This window comes from Notolepis coatsorum, assembly GCF_963971535.1.
Source record: "Notolepis coatsorum genome assembly, chromosome: 3".
Taxonomy (NCBI): Eukaryota; Metazoa; Chordata; class Actinopteri; order Aulopiformes; family Paralepididae; genus Notolepis; species Notolepis coatsorum.
This window is the reverse complement of record NC_140167.1, coordinates 3,812,117-3,832,729: the sequence shown is the minus strand read 5'-3', so window position 1 is coordinate 3,832,729 and position 20,613 is coordinate 3,812,117. Positions and strand designations below refer to the sequence as shown.

General features: G+C 40.2%; 1 protein-coding gene across 1 annotated transcript in view; it reads left to right on the top strand.

The window, feature by feature from the left end:
* LOC311225517 (calpain-1 catalytic subunit-like) overlaps positions 1–16,457 on the top strand; it is a 64,768-nt gene extending 48,311 nt beyond the window's left edge. Inside the window, exons 19-21 of the mRNA XM_084310833.1 lie at positions 8,141–8,257; positions 11,576–11,628; positions 14,748–16,457. Of these exons, the coding sequence (XP_084166959.1) occupies positions 8,141–8,257; positions 11,576–11,628; positions 14,748–14,774 (197 nt within the window). The 3' untranslated portion in view covers positions 14,775–16,457. The remainder of the gene's footprint in view (positions 1–8,140; positions 8,258–11,575; positions 11,629–14,747) is intronic.
* The last annotated feature ends 4,156 nt before the right edge of the window (positions 16,458–20,613 follow it).

Sequence of the window (20,613 nt, the reverse complement as noted above, 5' to 3'; positions counted from 1 at the left end):
TTCGAGTGTTGTGTTCATTCATAGTTAAAGACAGTAGAGGTTGAGTACTTTATTATCTAAAGATGGTAAGTTAGAGTGTTGTGTTCATTCATAGTTAAAGACAGTAGAGGTTGAGTACTTTATTATCTAAAGATGGTAAGTTAGAGTGTTGTGTTCATTCATAGTTAAAGACGGTAGAGGTTGAGTACTTTATTATCTAGAGATGGTGAGTTAGAGTGTTGTGTTCATTCATAGTTAAAGACGGTAGAGGTTGAGTACTTTATTATCTAAAGATGGTGAGTTAGAGTGTTGTGTTCATTCATAGTTAAAGACGGTAGAGGTTGAGTACTTTATTATCTAAAGATGGTAAGTTAGAGTGTTGTGTTCATTCATAGTTAAAGACAGTAGAGGTTGAGTACTTTATTATCTAAAGATGGTGAGTTAGAGTGTTGTGTTCATTCATAGTTAAAGACAGTAGAGGTTGAGTACTTTATTATCTAAAGATGGTAAGTTAGAGTGTTGTGTTCATTCATAGTTAAAGACAGTAGATGTTGAGTACTTTATTATCTAAAGATGGTGAGTTAGAGTGTTGTGTTCACTCACAGTTAAAGACAGTAGAGGTTGAGTACTTTATTATCTAAAGATGGTAAGTTAGAGTGTTGTGTTCACTCACAGTTAAAGACAGTAGAGGTTGAGTACTTTATTATCTAAAGATGGTGAGTTAGAATGTTGTGTTCATTCATAGTTAAAGACAGTAGATGTTGAGTACTTTATTATCTAAAGATGGTGAGTTAGAATGTTGTGTTTATTCATAGTTAAAGACAGTAGAGGTTGAGTACTTTATTATCTAAAGATGGTAAGTTAGTGTTGTGTTCATTCATAGTTAAAGACAGTAGAGGTTGAGTACTTTATTATCTAAAGATGGTAGGTTAGAGTGTTGTGTTCACTCACAGTTAAAGACAGTAGAGGTTGAGTACTTTATTATCTGAAGATGGTGAGTTAGAATGTTGTGTTCATTCATAGTTAAAGACAGTAGATGTTGAGTACTTTATTATCTAAAGATGGTAAGTTAGAGTGTTGTGTTCACTCACAGTTAAAGACAGTAGAGGTTGAGTACTTTATTATCTGAAGATGGTGAGTTAGAATGTTGTGTTCATTCATAGTTAAAGACAGTAGAGGTTGAGTACTTTATTATCTAAAGATGGTGAGTTAGAATGTTGTGTTTATTCATAGTTAAAGACAGTAGAGGTTGAGTACTTTATTATCTAAAGATGGTAAGTTAGTGTTGTGTTCATTCATAGTTAAAGACAGTAGAGGTTGAGTACTTTATTATCTAAAGATGGTAAGTTAGAGTGTTGTGTTTATTCACAGTTAAAGACAGTAGAGGTTGAGTACTTTATTATCTAGAGATGGTGAGTTAGAGTGTTGTGTTCACTCACAGTTAAAGACAGTAGAGGTTGAGTACTTTATTATCTGAAGATGGTGAGTTAGAATGTTGTGTTCATTCATAGTTAAAGACAGTAGAGGTTGAGTACTTTATTATCTGAAGATGGTGAGTTAGAATGTTGTGTTCATTCATAGTTAAAGACAGTAGATGTTGAGTACTTTATTATCTAAAGATGGTAAGTTAGAGTGTTGTGTTCACTCACAGTTAAAGACAGTAGAGGTTGAGTACTTTATTATCTGAAGATGGTGAGTTAGAATGTTGTGTTCATTCATAGTTAAAGACAGTAGAGGTTGAGTACTTTATTATCTGAAGATGGTGAGTTAGAATGTTGTGTTCATTCATAGTTAAAGACAGTAGATGTTGAGTACTTTATTATCTAAAGATGGTGAGTTAGAGTGTTGTGTTCACTCACAGTTAAAGACAGTAGAGGTTGAGTACTTTATTATCTAAAGATGGTAAGTTAGAGTGTTGTGTTCACTCACAGTTAAAGACAGTAGAGGTTGAGTACTTTATTATCTAAAGATGGTGAGTTAGAATGTTGTGTTCATTCATAGTTAAAGACAGTAGATGTTGAGTACTTTATTATCTAAAGATGGTGAGTTAGAATGTTGTGTTTATTCATAGTTAAAGACAGTAGAGGTTGAGTACTTTATTATCTAAAGATGGTAAGTTAGTGTTGTGTTCATTCATAGTTAAAGACAGTAGAGGTTGAGTACTTTATTATCTAAAGATGGTAAGTTAGAGTGTTGTGTTTATTCACAGTTAAAGACAGTAGAGGTTGAGTACTTTATTATCTAGAGATGGTGAGTTAGAGTGTTGTGTTCACTCACAGTTAAAGACAGTAGAGGTTGAGTACTTTATTATCTGAAGATGGTGAGTTAGAATGTTGTGTTCATTCATAGTTAAAGACAGTAGAGGTTGAGTACTTTATTATCTGAAGATGGTGAGTTAGAATGTTGTGTTCATTCATAGTTAAAGACAGTAGATGTTGAGTACTTTATTATCTAAAGATGGTAAGTTAGAGTGTTGTGTTCACTCACAGTTAAAGACAGTAGAGGTTGAGTACTTTATTATCTAAAGATGGTGAGTTAGAATGTTGTGTTCATTCATAGTTAAAGACAGTAGATGTTGAGTACTTTATTATCTAAAGATGGTGAGTTAGAATGTTGTGTTTATTCATAGTTAAAGACTGTAGAGGTTGAGTACTTTATTATCTAAAGATGGTAAGTTAGTGTTGTGTTCATTCATAGTTAAAGACAGTAGAGGTTGAGTACTTTATTATCTAAAGATGGTAAGTTAGAGTGTTGTGTTTATTCACAGTTAAAGACAGTAGAGGTTGAGTACTTTATTATCTAGAGATGGTGAGTTAGTGTTGTGTTCATTCATAGTTAAAGACAGTAGAGGTTGAGTACTTTATTATCTAAAGATGGTAAGTTAGAGTGTTGTGTTCATTCATAGTTAAAGACAGTAGAGGTTGAGTACTTTATTATCTAAAGATGGTAAGTTAGAGTGTTGTGTTCATTCACAGTTAAAGACAGTAGATGTTGAGTACTTTATTATCTAAAGATGGTGAGTTAGAGTGTTGTGTTCATTCACAGTTAAAGACAGTAGAGGTTGAGTACTTTATTATCTAGAGATGGTAAGTTAGAGTGTTGTGTTCATTCATAGTTAAAGACAGTAGAGGTTGAGTACTTTATTATCTAAAGATGGTGAGTTAGAGTGTTGTGTTCATTCATAGTTAAAGACAGTAGAGGTTGAGTACTTTATTATCTAAAGATGGTAAGTTAGAGTGTTGTGTTCATTCATAGTTAAAGACAGTAGAGGTTGAGTACTTTATTATCTAAAGATGGTAAGTTAGTGTGTTGTGTTCATTCATAGTTAAAGACAGTAGAGGTTGAGTACTTTATTATCTAAAGATGGTAAGTTAGAGTGTTGTGTTCATTCATAGTTAAAGACAGTATAGGTTGAGTACTTTATTATCTAAAGATGGTAAGTTAGAGTGTTGTGTTCATTCACAGTTAAAGACAGTAGAGTTTGAGTACTTTATTATCTAGAGATGGTAAGTTAGAGTGTTGTGTTCATTCATAGTTAAAGACAGTAGAGGTTGAGTACTTTATTATCTAGAGATGGTAAGTTAGAGTGTTGTGTTCATTCATAGTTAAAGACAGTAGAGGTTGAGTACTTTATTATCTAAAGATGGTAAGTTAGAGTGTTGTGTTCATTCATAGTTAAAGACAGTAGAAGTTGAGTACTTTATTATCTACAGATGGTGAATTAGAGTGTTGTGTTCATTCATAGTTAAAGACAGTAGAGGTTGAGTACTTTATTATCTAAAGATGGTAAGTTAGAGTGTTGTGTTCATTCATAGTTAAAGACAGTAGAGGTTGAGTACTTTATTATCTAAAGATGGTTAGTTAGAGCATTGTGTTCATTCATAGTTAAAGACATAGAGGTTGAGTACTTTATTATCTAAAGATGGTAAGTTAGAGCATTGTGTTCATTCATAGTTAAAGACATAGAGGTTCAGTACTTTATTATCTAAAGATGGTAAGTTAGTGTGTTGTGTTCATTCATAGTTAAAGACAGTATAGGTTGAGTACTTTATTATCTAAAGATGGTAAGTTAGAGTGTTGTGTTCATTCACAGAAAGACAGTAGAGGTTGAGTACTTTATTATCTAAAGATGGTAAGTTAGAGTGTTGTGTTCACTCATAGTTAAATACAGTAGAGGTTGAGTACTTTATTATCTAAAGATGGTAAGTTAGAGTGTTGTGTTCATTCACAGTTAAAGACAGTAGAGGTTGAGTACTTTATTATCTAAAGATGGTAAGTTAGAGTGTTGTGTTCATTCATAGAGACAGTAGAGGTTGAGTACTTTATTATCTAAAGATGGTGAGTTAGAGTGTTGTGTTCATTCATAGTTAAAGACAGTAGAGGTTGAGTACTTTATTATCTAAAGATGGTGAGTTAGAGTGTTGTGTTCACTCATAGTTAAAGACAGTAGAGGTTGAGTACTTTATTATCTAAAGATGGTGAGTTAGAGTGTTGTGTTCATTCATAGTTAAAGACAGTAGAGGTTGAGTACTTTATTATCTAAAGATGGTGAGTTAGAGTGTTGTGTTCATTCATAGTTAAAGACAGTAGAGGTTGAGTACTTTATTATCTAAAGATGGTAAGTTAGAGTGTTGTGTTCATTCATAGTTAAAGACAGTAGAGGTTTGAGTACTTTATTATCTAAAGATGGTAAGTTCGAGTGTTGTGTTCATTCATAGTTAAAGACAGTAGAGGTTGAGTACTTTATTATCTAAAGATGGTAAGTTAGAGTGTTGTGTTCATTCATAGTTAAAGACAGTAGAGGTTGAGTACTTTATTATCTAAAGATGGTAAGTTAGAGTGTTGTGTTCATTCATAGTTAAAGACGGTAGAGGTTGAGTACTTTATTATCTAGAGATGGTAAGTTAGAGTGTTGTGTTCATTCATAGTTAAAGACGGTAGAGGTTGAGTACTTTATTATCTAAAGATGGTAAGTTAGAGTGTTGTGTTCATTCATAGTTAAAGACAGTAGAGGTTGAGTACTTTATTATCTAAAGATGGTAAGTTAGAGTGTTGTGTTCATTCATAGTTAAAGACAGTAGAGGTTGAGTACTTTATTATCTAAAGATGGTGAGTTAGAGTGTTGTGTTCATTCACAGTTAAAGACAGTAGAGGTTGAGTACTTTATTATCTAAAGATGGTAAGTTAGAGTGTTGTGTTCACTCACAGTTAAAGACAGTAGAGGTTGAGTACTTTATTATCTAAAGATGGTGAGTTAGAGTGTTGTGTTCATTCACAGTTAAAGACAGTAGAGGTTGAGTACTTTATTATCTAAAGATGGTCAGTTAGAGTGTTGTGTTCATTCATAGTTAAAGACAGTAGAGGTTGAGTACTTTATTATCTAAAGATGGTGAGTTAGAGTGTTGTGTTCATTCACAGTTAAAGACAGTAGAGGTTGAGTACTTTATTATCTAAAGATGGTGAGTTAGAGTGTTGTGTTCATTCATAGTTAAAGACAGTAGAGGTTGAGTACTTTATTATCTAAAGATGGTAAGTTAGAGTGTTGTGTTTATTCACAGTTAAAGACAGTAGAGGTTGAGTACTTTATTATCTGAAGATGGTGAGTTAGAATGTTGTGTTCATTCATAGTTAAAGACAGTAGAGGTTGAGTACTTTATTATCTGAAGATGGTGAGTTAGAATGTTGTGTTCATTCATAGTTAAAGACAGTAGATGTTGAGTACTTTATTATCTAAAGATGGTAAGTTAGAGTGTTGTGTTCACTCACAGTTAAAGACAGTAGAGGTTGAGTACTTTATTATCTAAAGATGGTGAGTTAGAATGTTGTGTTCATTCATAGTTAAAGACAGTAGATGTTGAGTACTTTATTATCTAAAGATGGTGAGTTAGAATGTTGTGTTTATTCATAGTTAAAGACTGTAGAGGTTGAGTACTTTATTATCTAAAGATGGTAAGTTAGTGTTGTGTTCATTCATAGTTAAAGACAGTAGAGGTTGAGTACTTTATTATCTAAAGATGGTAAGTTAGAGTGTTGTGTTTATTCACAGTTAAAGACAGTAGAGGTTGAGTACTTTATTATCTAGAGATGGTGAGTTAGTGTTGTGTTCATTCATAGTTAAAGACAGTAGAGGTTGAGTACTTTATTATCTAAAGATGGTAAGTTAGAGTGTTGTGTTCATTCATAGTTAAAGACAGTAGAGGTTGAGTACTTTATTATCTAAAGATGGTAAGTTAGAGTGTTGTGTTCATTCACAGTTAAAGACAGTAGATGTTGAGTACTTTATTATCTAAAGATGGTGAGTTAGAGTGTTGTGTTCATTCACAGTTAAAGACAGTAGAGGTTGAGTACTTTATTATCTAGAGATGGTAAGTTAGAGTGTTGTGTTCATTCATAGTTAAAGACAGTAGAGGTTGAGTACTTTATTATCTAAAGATGGTGAGTTAGAGTGTTGTGTTCATTCATAGTTAAAGACAGTAGAGGTTGAGGACTTTATTATCTAAAGATGGTAAGTTAGAGTGTTGTGTTCATTCATAGTTAAAGACAGTAGAGGTTGAGTACTTTATTATCTAAAGATGGTAAGTTAGTGTGTTGTGTTCATTCATAGTTAAAGACAGTAGAGGTTGAGTACTTTATTATCTAAAGATGGTAAGTTAGAGTGTTGTGTTCATTCATAGTTAAAGACAGTATAGGTTGAGTACTTTATTATCTAAAGATGGTAAGTTAGAGTGTTGTGTTCATTCACAGTTAAAGACAGTAGAGTTTGAGTACTTTATTATCTAGAGATGGTAAGTTAGAGTGTTGTGTTCATTCATAGTTAAAGACAGTAGAGGTTGAGTACTTTATTATCTAGAGATGGTAAGTTAGAGTGTTGTGTTCATTCATAGTTAAAGACAGTAGAGGTTGAGTACTTTATTATCTAAAGATGGTAAGTTAGAGTGTTGTGTTCATTCATAGTTAAAGACAGTAGAGGTTGAGTACTTTATTATCTAAAGATGGTTAGTTAGAGCATTGTGTTCATTCATAGTTAAAGACATAGAGGTTGAGTACTTTATTATCTAAAGATGGTAAGTTAGAGCATTGTGTTCATTCATAGTTAAAGACATAGAGGTTCAGTACTTTATTATCTAAAGATGGTAAGTTAGTGTGTTGTGTTCATTCATAGTTAAAGACAGTATAGGTTGAGTACTTTATTATCTAAAGATGGTAAGTTAGTGTGTTGTGTTCATTCATAGTTAAAGACAGTAGAGGTTGAGTACTTTATTATCTAAAGATGGTGAGTTAGAGTGTTGTGTTCATTCACAGAAAGACAGTAGAGGTTGAGTACTTTATTATCTAAAGATGGTAAGTTAGAGTGTTGTGTTCATTCATAGTTAAAGACAGTAGAGGTTGAGTACTTTATTATCTAAAGATGGTGAGTTAGAGTGTTGTGTTCATTCATAGTTAAAGACAGTAGAGGTTGAGTACTTTATTATCTAAAGATGGTGAGTTAGAGTGTTGTGTTCATTCATAGTTAAAGACAGTAGAGGTTGAGTACTTTATTATCTAAAGATGGTAAGTTAGAGTGTTGTGTTCATTCACAGTTAAAGACGGTAGAGGTTGAGTACTTTATTATCTAGAGATGGTGAGTTAGAGTGTTGTGTTCATTCATAGTTAAAGACAGTAGAGGTTGAGTACTTTATTATCTAAAGATGGTAAGTTCGAGTGTTGTGTTCATTCACAGTTAAAGACGGTAGAGGTTGAGTACTTTATTATCTAGAGATGGTGAGTTAGAGTGTTGTGTTCATTCATAGTTAAAGACGGTAGAGGTTGAGTACTTTATTATCTAAAGATGGTAAGTTAGAGTGTTGTGTTCATTCATAGTTAAAGACAGTAGAGGTTGAGTACTTTATTATCTAAAGATGGTAAGTTAGAGTGTTGTGTTCATTCATAGTTAAAGACAGTAGAGGTTGAATACTTTATTATCTAAAGATGGTCAGTTAGAGTGTTGTGTTCATTCATAGTTGAATTGAAAATGGGGGACCCTGATGTAAACAAGACGAAAGTGTTTCTCTGGTCTGCATCCCATTAACAATTGTGTGTATTGAGCCGTACCGTATATTGTACCCATTCTGTACAATCTGTTAAATAAAGTTTTCATTCATTCATTTCATTGCTCCCCCAGGGATGCGGGTGACGGACGACATGCTGAACCTGATGGCCCTGCGTTACTCCACCTCCTCCGGGGACGTGACGCTGGAGAGCTTCATCAGCCTGGTGCTCCGTCTGGACTGCATGAACAGTACGTCACACCGGGCGACGGGGAGGCGCAGAACCGTGGAGGGAGGTGTAGAACTGTGGGGGGAGGTGGAGGGAGGTGTAGAACTGTGGCTCCTCAGGGAGGTGCTGAGCGGTGGAGGGAGGTGTAGAACTGTGGCTTCTCAGGGAGGTGCTGAGTGGTGGAGGGAGGTGTAGAACCGTGGGGGGAGGTGGAGGGAGGTGGAGGGAGGTGTAGAACTGTGGAGGGAGGTGGAGGGAGGTGTAGAACCGTGGAGGGAGGTGTAGAACCGTGGGGGGAGGTGGAGGGAGGTGGAGGGAGGTGTAGAACTGTGGAGGGAGGTGTAGAACCGTGGGGGGAGGTGGAGGGAGGTGGAGGGAGGTGTAGGGAGGCGCAGAACCGTGGAGGGAGGTGTAGAACCGTGGAGGGAGGTGGAGGGAGGTGGAGGGAGGTGGAGGGAGGTGGAGGGAGGTGTAGAACCGTGGAGGGAGGTGGAGGGAGGTGTAGAACTGTGGAGGGAGGTGGAGGGAGGTGGAGGGAGGTGGAGGGAGGTGGAGGGAGGTGTAGAACTGTGGAGGGAGGTGGAGGGAGGTGTAGAACTGTGGAGGGAGGTGTAGAACTGTGGAGGGAGGTGTAGAACTGTGGAGGGAGGTGGAGGGAGGTGTAGAACTGTGGAGGGAGGTGTAGAACTGTGGAGGGAGGTGTAGAACCGTGGAGGGAGGTGGAGGGAGGTGTAGGGAGGTGTAGAACTGTGAAGGGAGGTGGAGGGAGGTGTAGAACTGTGGAGGGAGGTGTAGAACTGTGGAGGGAGGTGTAGAACTGTGGAGGGAGGTGGAGGGAGGTGTAGAACTGTGGAGGGAGGTGGAGGGAGGTGGAGGGAGGTGTAGAACTGTGGCTCCTCAGGGGGAAGATGAGCGGTGGAGGGAGGTGCAGAACCGTGGAGGGAGGTGTAGAACTGTGGCTCCTCAGGGAGGTGCTGAGCGGTGGAGGGAGGTGTAGAACTGTGGCTTCTCAGGGAGGTGCTGAGTGGTGGAGGGAGGTGTAGAACCGTGGGGGGAGGTGGAGGGAGGTGGAGGGAGGTGTAGAACTGTGGAGGGAGGTGGAGGGAGGTGTAGAACTGTGGAGGGAGGTGTAGAACTGTGGAGGGAGGTGGAGGGAGGTGTAGAACTGTGGAGGGAGGTGGAGGGAGGTGTAGAACTGTGGAGGGAGGTGGAGGGAGGTGTAGAACTGTGGAGGGAGGTGTAGAACTGTGGAGGGAGGTGTAGAACTGTGGAGGGAGGTGGAGGGAGGTGTAGAACTGTGGAGGGAGGTGGAGGGAGGTGTAGAACTGTGGAGGGAGGTGTAGAACTGTGGGGGGAGGTGGAGGGAGGTGTAGAACTGTGGAGGGAGGTGTAGAACTGTGGGGGGAGGTGGAGGGAGGTGTAGAACTGTGGAGGGAGGTGTAGAACTGTGGAGGGAGGTGTAGAACTGTGGAGGGAGGTGTAGAACTGTGGGGGGAGGTGGAGAACTGTGGGGGGAGGTGGAGGGAGGTGTAGAACTGTGGAGGGAGGTGGAGGGAGGTGTAGAACTGTGGAGGGAGGTGTAGAACTGTGAAGGGAGGTGGAGGGAGGTGCAGAACTGTGGAGGGAGGTGTAGAACTGTGGAGGGAGGTGTAGAACTGTGGAGGGAGGTGTAGAACTGTGGAGGGAGGTGGAGGGAGGTGTAGAACTGTGGAGGGAGGTGTAGAACTGTGGATGGAGGTGTAGAACTGTGGAGGGAGGTGTAGAACTGTGGAGGGAGGTGTAGAACTGTGGAGGGAGGTGGAGGGAGGTGGAGGGAGGTGTAGAACTGTGGAGGGAGGTGTAGAACTGTGGAGGGAGGTGTAGAACTGTGGAGGGAGGTGTAGAACTGTGGAGGGAGGTGTAGAACTGTGGAGGGAGGTGTAGAACTGTGGAGGGAGGTGTAGAACTGTGGAGGGAGGTGTAGAACTGTGGAGGGAGGTGTAGAACTGTGGAGGGAGGTGGAGGGAGGTGTAGAACTGTGGAGGGAGTATCGTGAAACCCTAGATACTATTGAATAAAACTACTATTGCTGCATCCTTATCATTTACCGTTCATTCTTTCATACTTGTGATCGCCATTGCAACCTGGAAACCCCACTAAACGGCTCCAAATATAAACATTCCTGTTGTCGCTAGCATGAGATTTAATCAGCCGACAACACGTGTAGAGCTACAGCAGTGTCATATCGGTATTCACGCTGGTGTCCTCCTATCGTCATAGCAACAAGGTCATAGGTCAAGTCCTGTACACCAACCAACCGTGCTGTAGCGTGACAGAATTTAACGTTAAACAAAGAGAGGAGCTTTTTGTTTTCTCAGAGAAAAGAGTAGCCATAATATAATAATATAATATAGCTATGATATAGAATCAACATAGATACTATTAGTGTTGTCACACAATACCAAAACATTTGACTTAGATACCGTTACCAGTATCACGATACCGGTTCTAATACAATACCACGGCCAAAATATAGTTTCTCACACACACATCTATTTTAGTCACTAATGGAGTGAAGATAAGATAAGATAAGATATTCCTTTATTGATCCCCTTGGGGAAATTCAGGCATCATAGCAGCGTGGGGGAGGGGGGGGGGGGTACAGGTAGTAAAAAAAGCAAGTGAAGCGCTGCATTCCTGGCTTTAGGCGGAAAATGTGGAAAATGCTTGGGTGTGTGTTCAGCTGACACCGTTGACACGCCCACTAGACAAAGCGTGCGCTCTCACTCACACACACAGACACACACACACACACACACACACACACACAGACAATGCTCCCGTCCTGCATACACTCAACTCATAGAAAATACGGCATCAGGCTTTGGCAAGTATTGATACTAATAAGTAGAGTGTTGGACCGTTTTTTTTTTTCAAGTATCGGTGTATCGTGAAACCCTAGATACTATTGAATAAAACTACTATTGCTGCATCCTTATCATTTACCGTTCATTCTTTCTACTTGTAATTGCGCGATTACAACCTGGAAACCCCACTAAACAGCTCCAAATACAAAAATGCCTCTGGTGTCCTATCGTCATAGAAAAGACGTCTAGTCCTGTACACCAATAACCGTGCTGTAGCGTGACTAAAGCGCGACAGAATTTAATGTTAAACGAAGAGAGAGAAGCTTTTGGCTTCACCTGAGACATACCACAGAGAGACTAACCTGAGGCCTTGTCACTTATCTCTCCCTTTCCTTCTCTCTCCCTTATTTATTGTTGTCCTTGTATACTATTGCTACTGTAATTTTGTATTTTATTTACTTGTATGCATGTACATAACCTTGTCTTTGTTACAGAGATCTTCAAGCAGCTGTCTGACGGAACGGCCATGAATCTCCGTGAGACCGAGGTAATACAACTTATTTAATGTTCAAGTTCAAGTTTTGTTTTATTTGTCACATAATAAGGTACATGTGCATTACAGTGGAATGCTTGGCTCTGTATGAGCCTCCAGAGATTGTGCTTCATACAGTAAAGAAAAGTTAAAAGAATAAGGACCAAACACTGTACAAAATATACAAAACTAAAGTACAAAATGCAAAAAATTATGGTGTAGTGTTAAAAAAAATTTTTTTTTTTTTGATCCACTTTTTCTCCCATTTTCTATATTTTCCTCCCATCCCAATTTCGTATCGTCCAATTCAACCCTCCCCTGTCTCGAACGCTGTTTCTTGCCTCTCACAAGCCGGCTGCAATGTGGACTAAGTCATACATAGCACAAGTCCCCTCCGGTACTTGAGGTAACAGCAGTCGCATCTTTTCACCTGCGCAGCTCGATCTCTCAGTGGCGAGGAGTAACGCGTGGGAGGCTCATGCTGCCCCCGACACTTCCTGATTCTACTGCGCAGGCGCACCAACCGACCTGTAGGAGTCGCTGTCCACAACGCCCGATCCCCACCCTTCAGTTTCCCTCCCCGTAATACGGCCAATGTGTATTACTGCGGACGACCAGTTAAACTGAAAACAATGTGGAGAGCTGGATTCGAACACGTGAACCCAGCGTCTCCACATTGGTGGCGAGTGCCTTTCCCACTACACCACCTAGCCGCCCCAGTGTTAAAAAGTGTTAAAAGTGAATGTTAAAGGTGAGTTGTTTAAAGTGAGTGTGTATGCATGTGGATGTTTGTGCAATGAGTGTAGAATGGATGTGTTAGTGTTGCATAGAGTCATCAAGCCGTTCTTAACGTCCAAATCTGTTCTTACCCAGGTCGGTTGCATCATGCATCCCACTCATTCTTAAACTCAAATGCGCGTTTGCGCTCACTTCATTTGCATAGAGTCACGCCCCGCATGCTCCTTATAAGGCAGGTGAGGTGTATGCAAAACAGCTTGAGAGTTTCTGGTATTGCATGCTGATCCATTCAACAGGAAGCGGTTTGCGAGTTACGACTGATCTCAAAATGAGATCAGATTAAAATGTATTGTTATTATACAGCACAAGTACAATACACCATCTAACCAGAGAGGATAAATGCATTTAATGCTCCAGAAATAAATACAAATAAATAAATAAATAAATAAATAAATAAATAAATAAATAAATAAATAAATAAATAAATAAATAAATAAATAAATAAATAAATAAATAAATAAATAAATAAATAAATAAATAAATAAATAAATAAATAAATAAATAAATAAATAAATAAATAAATAAATAAATAAATACATAAATAAATAAATAAATAAATAAATAAATAAATAAATAAATAAATAAATAAATAAATAAATAAATAAATAAATAAATAAATAAATAAATAAATAAACGGCTTAGCGAGGCAGCCTTAGCGCACGTCCGAGCGCACACACACACACACACACACACACACATTTGAATACTTTATTTGGTTCCACAAATTATATTACATAAACAGGGAATCAAATATATCGGGGCGGGATCAATTGCCTTTGATTTGCGGTGTTGCCAGAGGTATGCCAGACGTGCGTTTCGTTGCATCGCGGAGAATATTCCATTGAAATTCCATTGAAAAAACGCTGATCAGAATTGACACCAGTCTGCCCCACTTCTCTGCGCCTCCGGGAGTAACAGCAAAGTTAGGTCTTACCTGGAGCAGTTTTGTGTTCAGTGTCCCCCTATACACTCTATCATGTCTCTGGAAAGTAATCCACTCACAATCTGACATTAGTTGCACTTGCACACACACACACGGTCTCGCGTCTCGCAACTCACGACTCAGTGCATGTGTGTGTGTGCGACCAATGTCAGATTGCGAGTGGATTACTTTCCAGAGACATGATAGAGCGTACAGGGGGACACTGAACACAAAAGTGCTCCAGGTAAGACCTAACTTTGCTGTTACTCAGAAGTGGGGCAGACTGGTGTCAATTCTGATCAGCGTTTTTTCGATAATGGAATATTCTCTGCGAAGACTTATACTTATACGTATTGTATATGTGTGAAATGAATCGTTCCAGCAATGTAGGCTTTGTCAATACTGAACGACTGCGGCATGTGTTGTGTCTGAGTTGATGCTCCAGAGTATTGCATATACATCCTGATGAATTGAAAATGGGGGACCCTGATGTAAACAAGACGAAAGTCTTTCTCTGGTCTGCATCCCCTTAACAATTGTGTGTATTGAGCTGTACTGTATTGTACCCATTCTGCAATCTGTTAATAAAGTTTTCAATCAATCAATCAATCATCTCAATCTGAAACGGTCAAGCAGCCACTCCTCTGGCTCTGCAAATAGATCTAGAAGATATGCGTTCTATTGATTGATTGATTGAATTGATTGATTGAAAAGTTTATTAACAGATTGCAGAACGGGTACAATACAGTACAGCTCAATACACACAATTGTTAAGGGGATGCAGACCAGAGAAAGACTTTCGTCTTGTTTCCATCAGGGTCCTCCATTTTCAATTCATCATATGACACACGACATACAGATAGACAGTACTGCTACATCTATACATTTATGACATACCAGATTTTCAAATACAGTACTGTTTGTGATACTAAAAAAATCCAGAAAAAGAGTGTATATACATTTGACATAGAAACTGTGCATTGGGGGAGGTTGGGTAGGGGGGGTGGGGCTGTACATTGGAGGTGGGGGGGGTTGGGTAGGGGGGGGGGGGGGGGGCTGGGCCTATGCGTACGGCCTGGGCGGCCAGATCATCTAACTGTTCTAACAGCAATATATAATCCATTTCAGAAGCATAACACACGCAATAAGTTATAATAATTATTATTATTATTATTTTTGACAAGTTCTGGGATTTTAAAGTCGTATTTGGGAGCAATTGACCAATGGTAGGCTTTTTTTCCCTTCTTTTTTGGGGGGGGGGGGGGTAAGACTTTCTTATTTCGGTAAGAGTGCTCTCGACCACTCTTAGAATTTGTTCTTGCCTGAGAAAAAAGCCATGAGACTCAGTTGCTTCCAGTGGACTGTGTTACGCTGCAGTGCACTAATCGTGTTCTCTGTTTCTCTCTATTTGCAGTGGATGTACATCTCAATGTACACATGATCTCACCGTGACCAACCAGATGGGAGCGAAGATGGATTGGAAACTGGTGATGTTACAAGACAGGATAACGGCGTTGCATCAAGTGTCCTTTTGCCTTAGAAAGACTTTAACACAGAAATTATGTTAATAATGTAACTCATATAGGCATGTCTGTAGTATTTTGAGAGTGTTACGGTATTACGAATGAATGGTTAAAGGGGCACTTCACCAAAAAAACAACGCCGATTTATTTTGCACATAATCTCACACACATCCAAAGGCTCTAACCAGCACATTGTCCATTTAGTTTGACGGTTATTGAGATTACATTTGTTCGAATGTAGGGGGAGGCTAAGTGGCGCAGTGGGCAAGGCGCTCGCCACTAATGCAGGAGACGCTGGGTTCGAGCCCAGCTCTCGGCGTTGCTACCAGCTTGGCTGGTCGTTCATACTAACGCAATTGGCAGTGTTAGAGGGTGGGAAAGCCGGTGGGTGGGGATCGGACGTTGTGGACAGCGACTCCTACAGGTCGGTTGGTGCGCCTGCGCAGTAGAATCAGGAAGCGACGGGGGCGGCGTGTCCCTCCCACGCAGACCCTCGCCGCTGAGAGATTGCGCTGTGCAGGTGAAAATATGTGACAGGCTGCCTCCTCGAGTACCGGAGGGGACACGTGATGTAAGGCTTTGTCCACATTGCAGCCGGCCTGTGGGAGGCATGGCCTAGCAGCGTTCGAGACAGGGGAGGGTAGAATTGGACGATACGAAATTGGGATGGGAGAAAAATGGTCAAATAATCAAATCAAAAATGTGTTCGAATGTGGCCACCGATGATGTCATCTGGGACATTGAATCCTTGCATTAATTACTGCTCAATGAAATGATAAAGTAAAAGTCCCTATAAGACAAGATATTGCCTTGCATGGAGCTGTAATTAACACAACACAAGGATTAAATGTCCCTGATGACATAACTCTCAATAACTGTCAAACTAAATCAATGTGTGTAAAAAAGCCTTTAGAGTTTTGGCACGTGTGCAAGATTATGTGCAAAATAAATCGGCGTTGTTTCTTTTGGTGAAATGGCCCTTTAACAGCTAGAAATGTTGACTAATAAAATAAAAAAAACTCTGTGAACTAGTTCATCCTAAAAAGGGATGGGTGGACTTTACTGCCTTCTCTAAGATGATCTATTACTATTCTACTCTTCTACTGTGTGCTAGGGTGAGGTGTATGTGGGCCTCTATGGTATGTTATGCTGTGTATTCTATGATATGTATTATTTTCTTTATTTTTCTTAACCTTTATTTACCCAGGCAAGCAAGTAAGAACAAATTCTTATATACAATTTCTTATATACAAAAACAGCCAGTATTAATGTCAGCAACCTTTTCATCACCCTGTACAAGTTCTCCTTTTCCTGCTGGCGTTATTGTTTACTTTATATATCTCAGGAGAACGTGACGTTATGGTTTCTAACGGTCACAGAGAAAAGGAGATGTGCCATGATACTGTTTCTTCTTGCCAGATAAGATAAGATATTCCTTTATATAAATTGGGGCATCATAGCAGCATGGGGGAGGGGGGATACTTTTGTGAGTAGGGACACTTTGCACGTGTCTTTCATAATGTTACTGTATTGTCTTTTTAATTTTATTATTATTACATAGGGTAATAAAATCTTACTCTGGGCTTTAATGAATACAGAAATAAAAGAATAGGAAAAAACATGTCTTTCTTGTGCTTTTGTACTGTACTCTAAAAGTAAATGTCCTCTTTCTGTTCTCTCTATCTCTCTGTCTCTCTCCCTGTTCTCTTCTCTCTATATCTGTTCTCTCTCTCTCTCGCTGTTCTCGTTCTGTCTCTCTCTTTCTCTCTCCCCTGATAGTTTAGTTATTTATGTCATCTATGTGTTGTTTCTCTGTTTAGGTTTAGCGCTATAGATAACATAACAAGTCATCTTTTTTTCTTTCTTTTTTAAATAATACATCCACAGAACTTCTAGAAAGTTGCAGAATAAAAAAGTATTACTCCCCCCCCCCCCCCCCAAACTAATTATTCATACTTTATTACATGGCGTTTTAACATTCGCCGAAATGCTTGATTGTGATTGGTCAATAGCCCCTGACAGCGGTGAATTATTTTTCGATAACCACCGGTGATTATTGTTTTTCGCAGCTGTTCGCAATCAAGCCCACTGACACACACTGCAGCAGTGCAATCAGTCCACACACCTGCCGGTGATAATAATAACTTTATTTGGGCTGACAGCGGACGGAGCCACAGAACAACTGCGTCTGCATTTGATCTCGTCTTGTCGATGGTGTAAAAGGAATTAGGTATATTGTTAGTAAGTTAGCCATATAATAAGCGGGATAATGTATAGCTATACTCTGTCATTGTTGCAAAATAATTGACTTTCACTGACGTTTAAAACACCTCTGCGAGGCGCCTCGATGTTCTAAACTCTGTGTCGGTCAATTATTTTGCGACAATGACCTCGTACATTATCCCTTACATATTAGGAAGTCACATGATGCTCTCCCTGTGCCCCAGGACGGCAGTCAGTATTTGTGAACACATACCCCTCAGTCCAAAAGCCAGACATCAGAAAAAATCAGTAAAACACATACCCCATGGGTGTAAAGTACTTGAGTAATTGTACTTTGTTACAATAGTACTGTTTTTGGGGATTTGTACTTTACTCAAGTATTATTAGGTTTGTATACTTGTGTACTTTTACTCAATTAGAGTTCAGAGGAAAAAGAACATACTTTTTACTCCTTACGTTTAAAATGCAGACCTACAAAATACAAATCTTGCGGGTCCAACCATTTTAATTAGTATATTTGTTTCTCTGGCCCAACTAACGTTAACACTTTCAGTGCCAGCACGGGGCGCCCGATTTAGCACTTGAGTGCCAGCGCTCTATTCAATGAGAGGGCGAGCACATTTGCGAACACATAAACTATATCTTAAATTATGGCTATGTGTCTAATACGCCTGTCGCTTATCAATGACTTGCTTGCAGTCAACATTGTCGAAACGGATTGTTTTTTTCATCTGTACATTTCCGTTTTATACCATTTTGAAAAACGCTCGTTTTTGGAAATTTCCAGAAAATAAAATATTCCACAGGAATTGCCCTTTACTGGAATACATGTGTATATGTATATGTGTACTTATGCACGCTAGAGAAGCGGGCTGAAAAAAATCGATTGTCTATTTCCTGATCAACACACACATACAGGGCCCACGTTGATATATCTGTGAAAAAAGCTCTGATTACCCCCAAGACTGGTAAAATAGATTCCTTACCTCAGATCAGATGTTCTCCAAAAAGATTATTCCAATTCCTGATCACCATTCTAAATATCGATCGCGTTTATTGATCCAACGCTGGGTGCTCGAACACATTTCCATGCTGTTCTGAGGGACCACAAAGACTGCAATCGGCTCGGATTACATGCCTGACAAGTAAAATGAGGATTCCGGATTTTCTTTTCCCCATGCGTTTTCATTCAGTCCAATCCAAAGGGTGCATTACCATCCGGGAGACGATAGGGGGCGGTATTTTCCCTGTTCGAGCTCAGAGAGAGTCCCAGTGGTAACGTGAGGCTAGATTGATGAAAAATGAATGGAAATCGCTAATAAAAAAAATAAACTATTAATAACGAGATTTCTCGTCCTTGGCACTGAACGGTTGCCATGAAATAACTAGAATTCTCATCGTTGGCACTCAAAGTGTTAATGTTATTAATCCCCACGGCCGCACTTTATTTGAAAACAGCCAATCAATGGAAAATGAACCCGCATAACCATGCTGATTGGTCCTTTGCCCCGGAATAATTATTTTTTTTACTTTTACTTTTTATTAGGTACATTTAAAAGTAGAAACTTTTAGACTTTTACTACGTGTGTTTTTAGCCAGATAATCTGACTTTTACTCTAGTACGATTTTGAGACGGTACCCATACATTCACTAAAGTTACATTTCTGGGTAATTTTTACACCCCTGAAAACACATACCCCTCTGCTCTGAAGCCAGACATCAGAGAGAGAGAGAGAGTCTCCTCTGAAAACTCCAACCTGGGATGTAAAACCCGGGGGGATCTGACGTTAATGAGGTCATACAATGTTTATCACATCATCGATTGGATGGTTCTCTCTCTCTCTGATTTCTAGCCTTAGAGAGAGAGTGGTGCGTGTTCACAAATACTGACTGAACCGTCCTGGGGGGCACAAGAGTGTTAATTCAAGATGTGTGGTATTTCCCTTTAAACACTATTCAATTCAATTCATAGCTCATATACCTCTAAGTCTAGAAATGCAAACCAAACTCACATTGACCACATGAATGCAGACAAGTCATCAACCTGGACAGTGTCAGAGTTACATGATATATATGTAGCCGACTCCGGGCACCTCTGCTATCTAACTTGGTGACGCTGTAGCTGCCATGAGGGTGGAGCGGTGCCAGACCATTGTTGGTTTTAGACATTCCATGAGTAAGTCACTCAAACTGGTAAAACGAGATAAAACCACAACCACAGTACAGTACAACCACAGTCTGACACTGTTGACCAGTAGGAGCTGCCCAGTATAACCACAGACTGACACTGTTGACCACTAGGAGCTGCCTAGTACAACCACAGTCTGACACTGTTGACCACTAGGAGCTGCCCAGTATAACCACATACTGACACTGTTGGCCACTAGGAGCTGCCCAGTACAACCACAGACTGACACTGTTGAGCACTAGGAGCTGCCCAGTACAACCACAGTCTGACACTGTTGACCACTAGGGGATGCCCAGTACAACCACAGACTGACACTGTTGACCACTAGGAGCTGCCCAGTACAACCACAGTCTGACACTGTTGACCACTAGGAGCTGCCCAGTACAACCACAGTCTGACACTGTTGACCAGTAGGGGCTGCCCAGTACAACCACAGTCTGACACTGTTGACCACTAGGAGCTGCCCAGTACAACCACAGTCTGACACTGTTGACCACAGACTGACACTGTTGACCACTAGGAGCTGCCCAGTACAACCACAGTCTGACACTGTTGACCACAGACTGACTCTGTTGACCACTAGGAGCTGCCCAGTACAACCACAGTCTGACACTGTTGACCACTAGGAGCTGCCCGGTACAACCACAGGCTAACACTGTTGACCACTAGGAGCTGCCCAGTACAACCACAGTCTGACACTGTTGACCACTAGGAGCAGCCCAGTACAACCACAGACTGACACTGTTGACCACTAGGAGCTGCCCAGTACAACCACAGTCTGACACTATTGACCACTAGGAGCTGCCCAGTACAACCACAGACTGACACTGTTGACCACTAGGAGCTGCCCAGTACAACCACAGTCTGACACTGTTAACCACAGACTGACACTGTTGACCACTAGGAGCTGCCCTGTACAACCACAGTCTGACACTGTTAACCACAGACTGACACTGTTGACCACTAGGAGCTGCCTAGTACAACCACAGACTGACACTGTTGACCACTAGGAGCTGCCCAGTACAACCACAGACTGACACTGTTGACCACTAGGAGCTGCCTAGTACAACCACAGACTGACACTGTTGACCACTAGGAGCTGCCTAGTACAACCACAGTCTGACACTGTTGACCACTAGGAGCTGCCCAGTACAACCACAGACTGACACTGTTGACCACTAGGAGCTGCCCAGTACAACCACAGTCTGACACTGTTGACCACTAGGAGCTGCCCAGTACAACCACAGACTGACACTGTTGACCACTAGGAGCTGCCCAGTACAACCACAGTCTGACACTGTTGACCACTAGGAGCTGCCCAGTACAACCACAGACTGACACTGTTG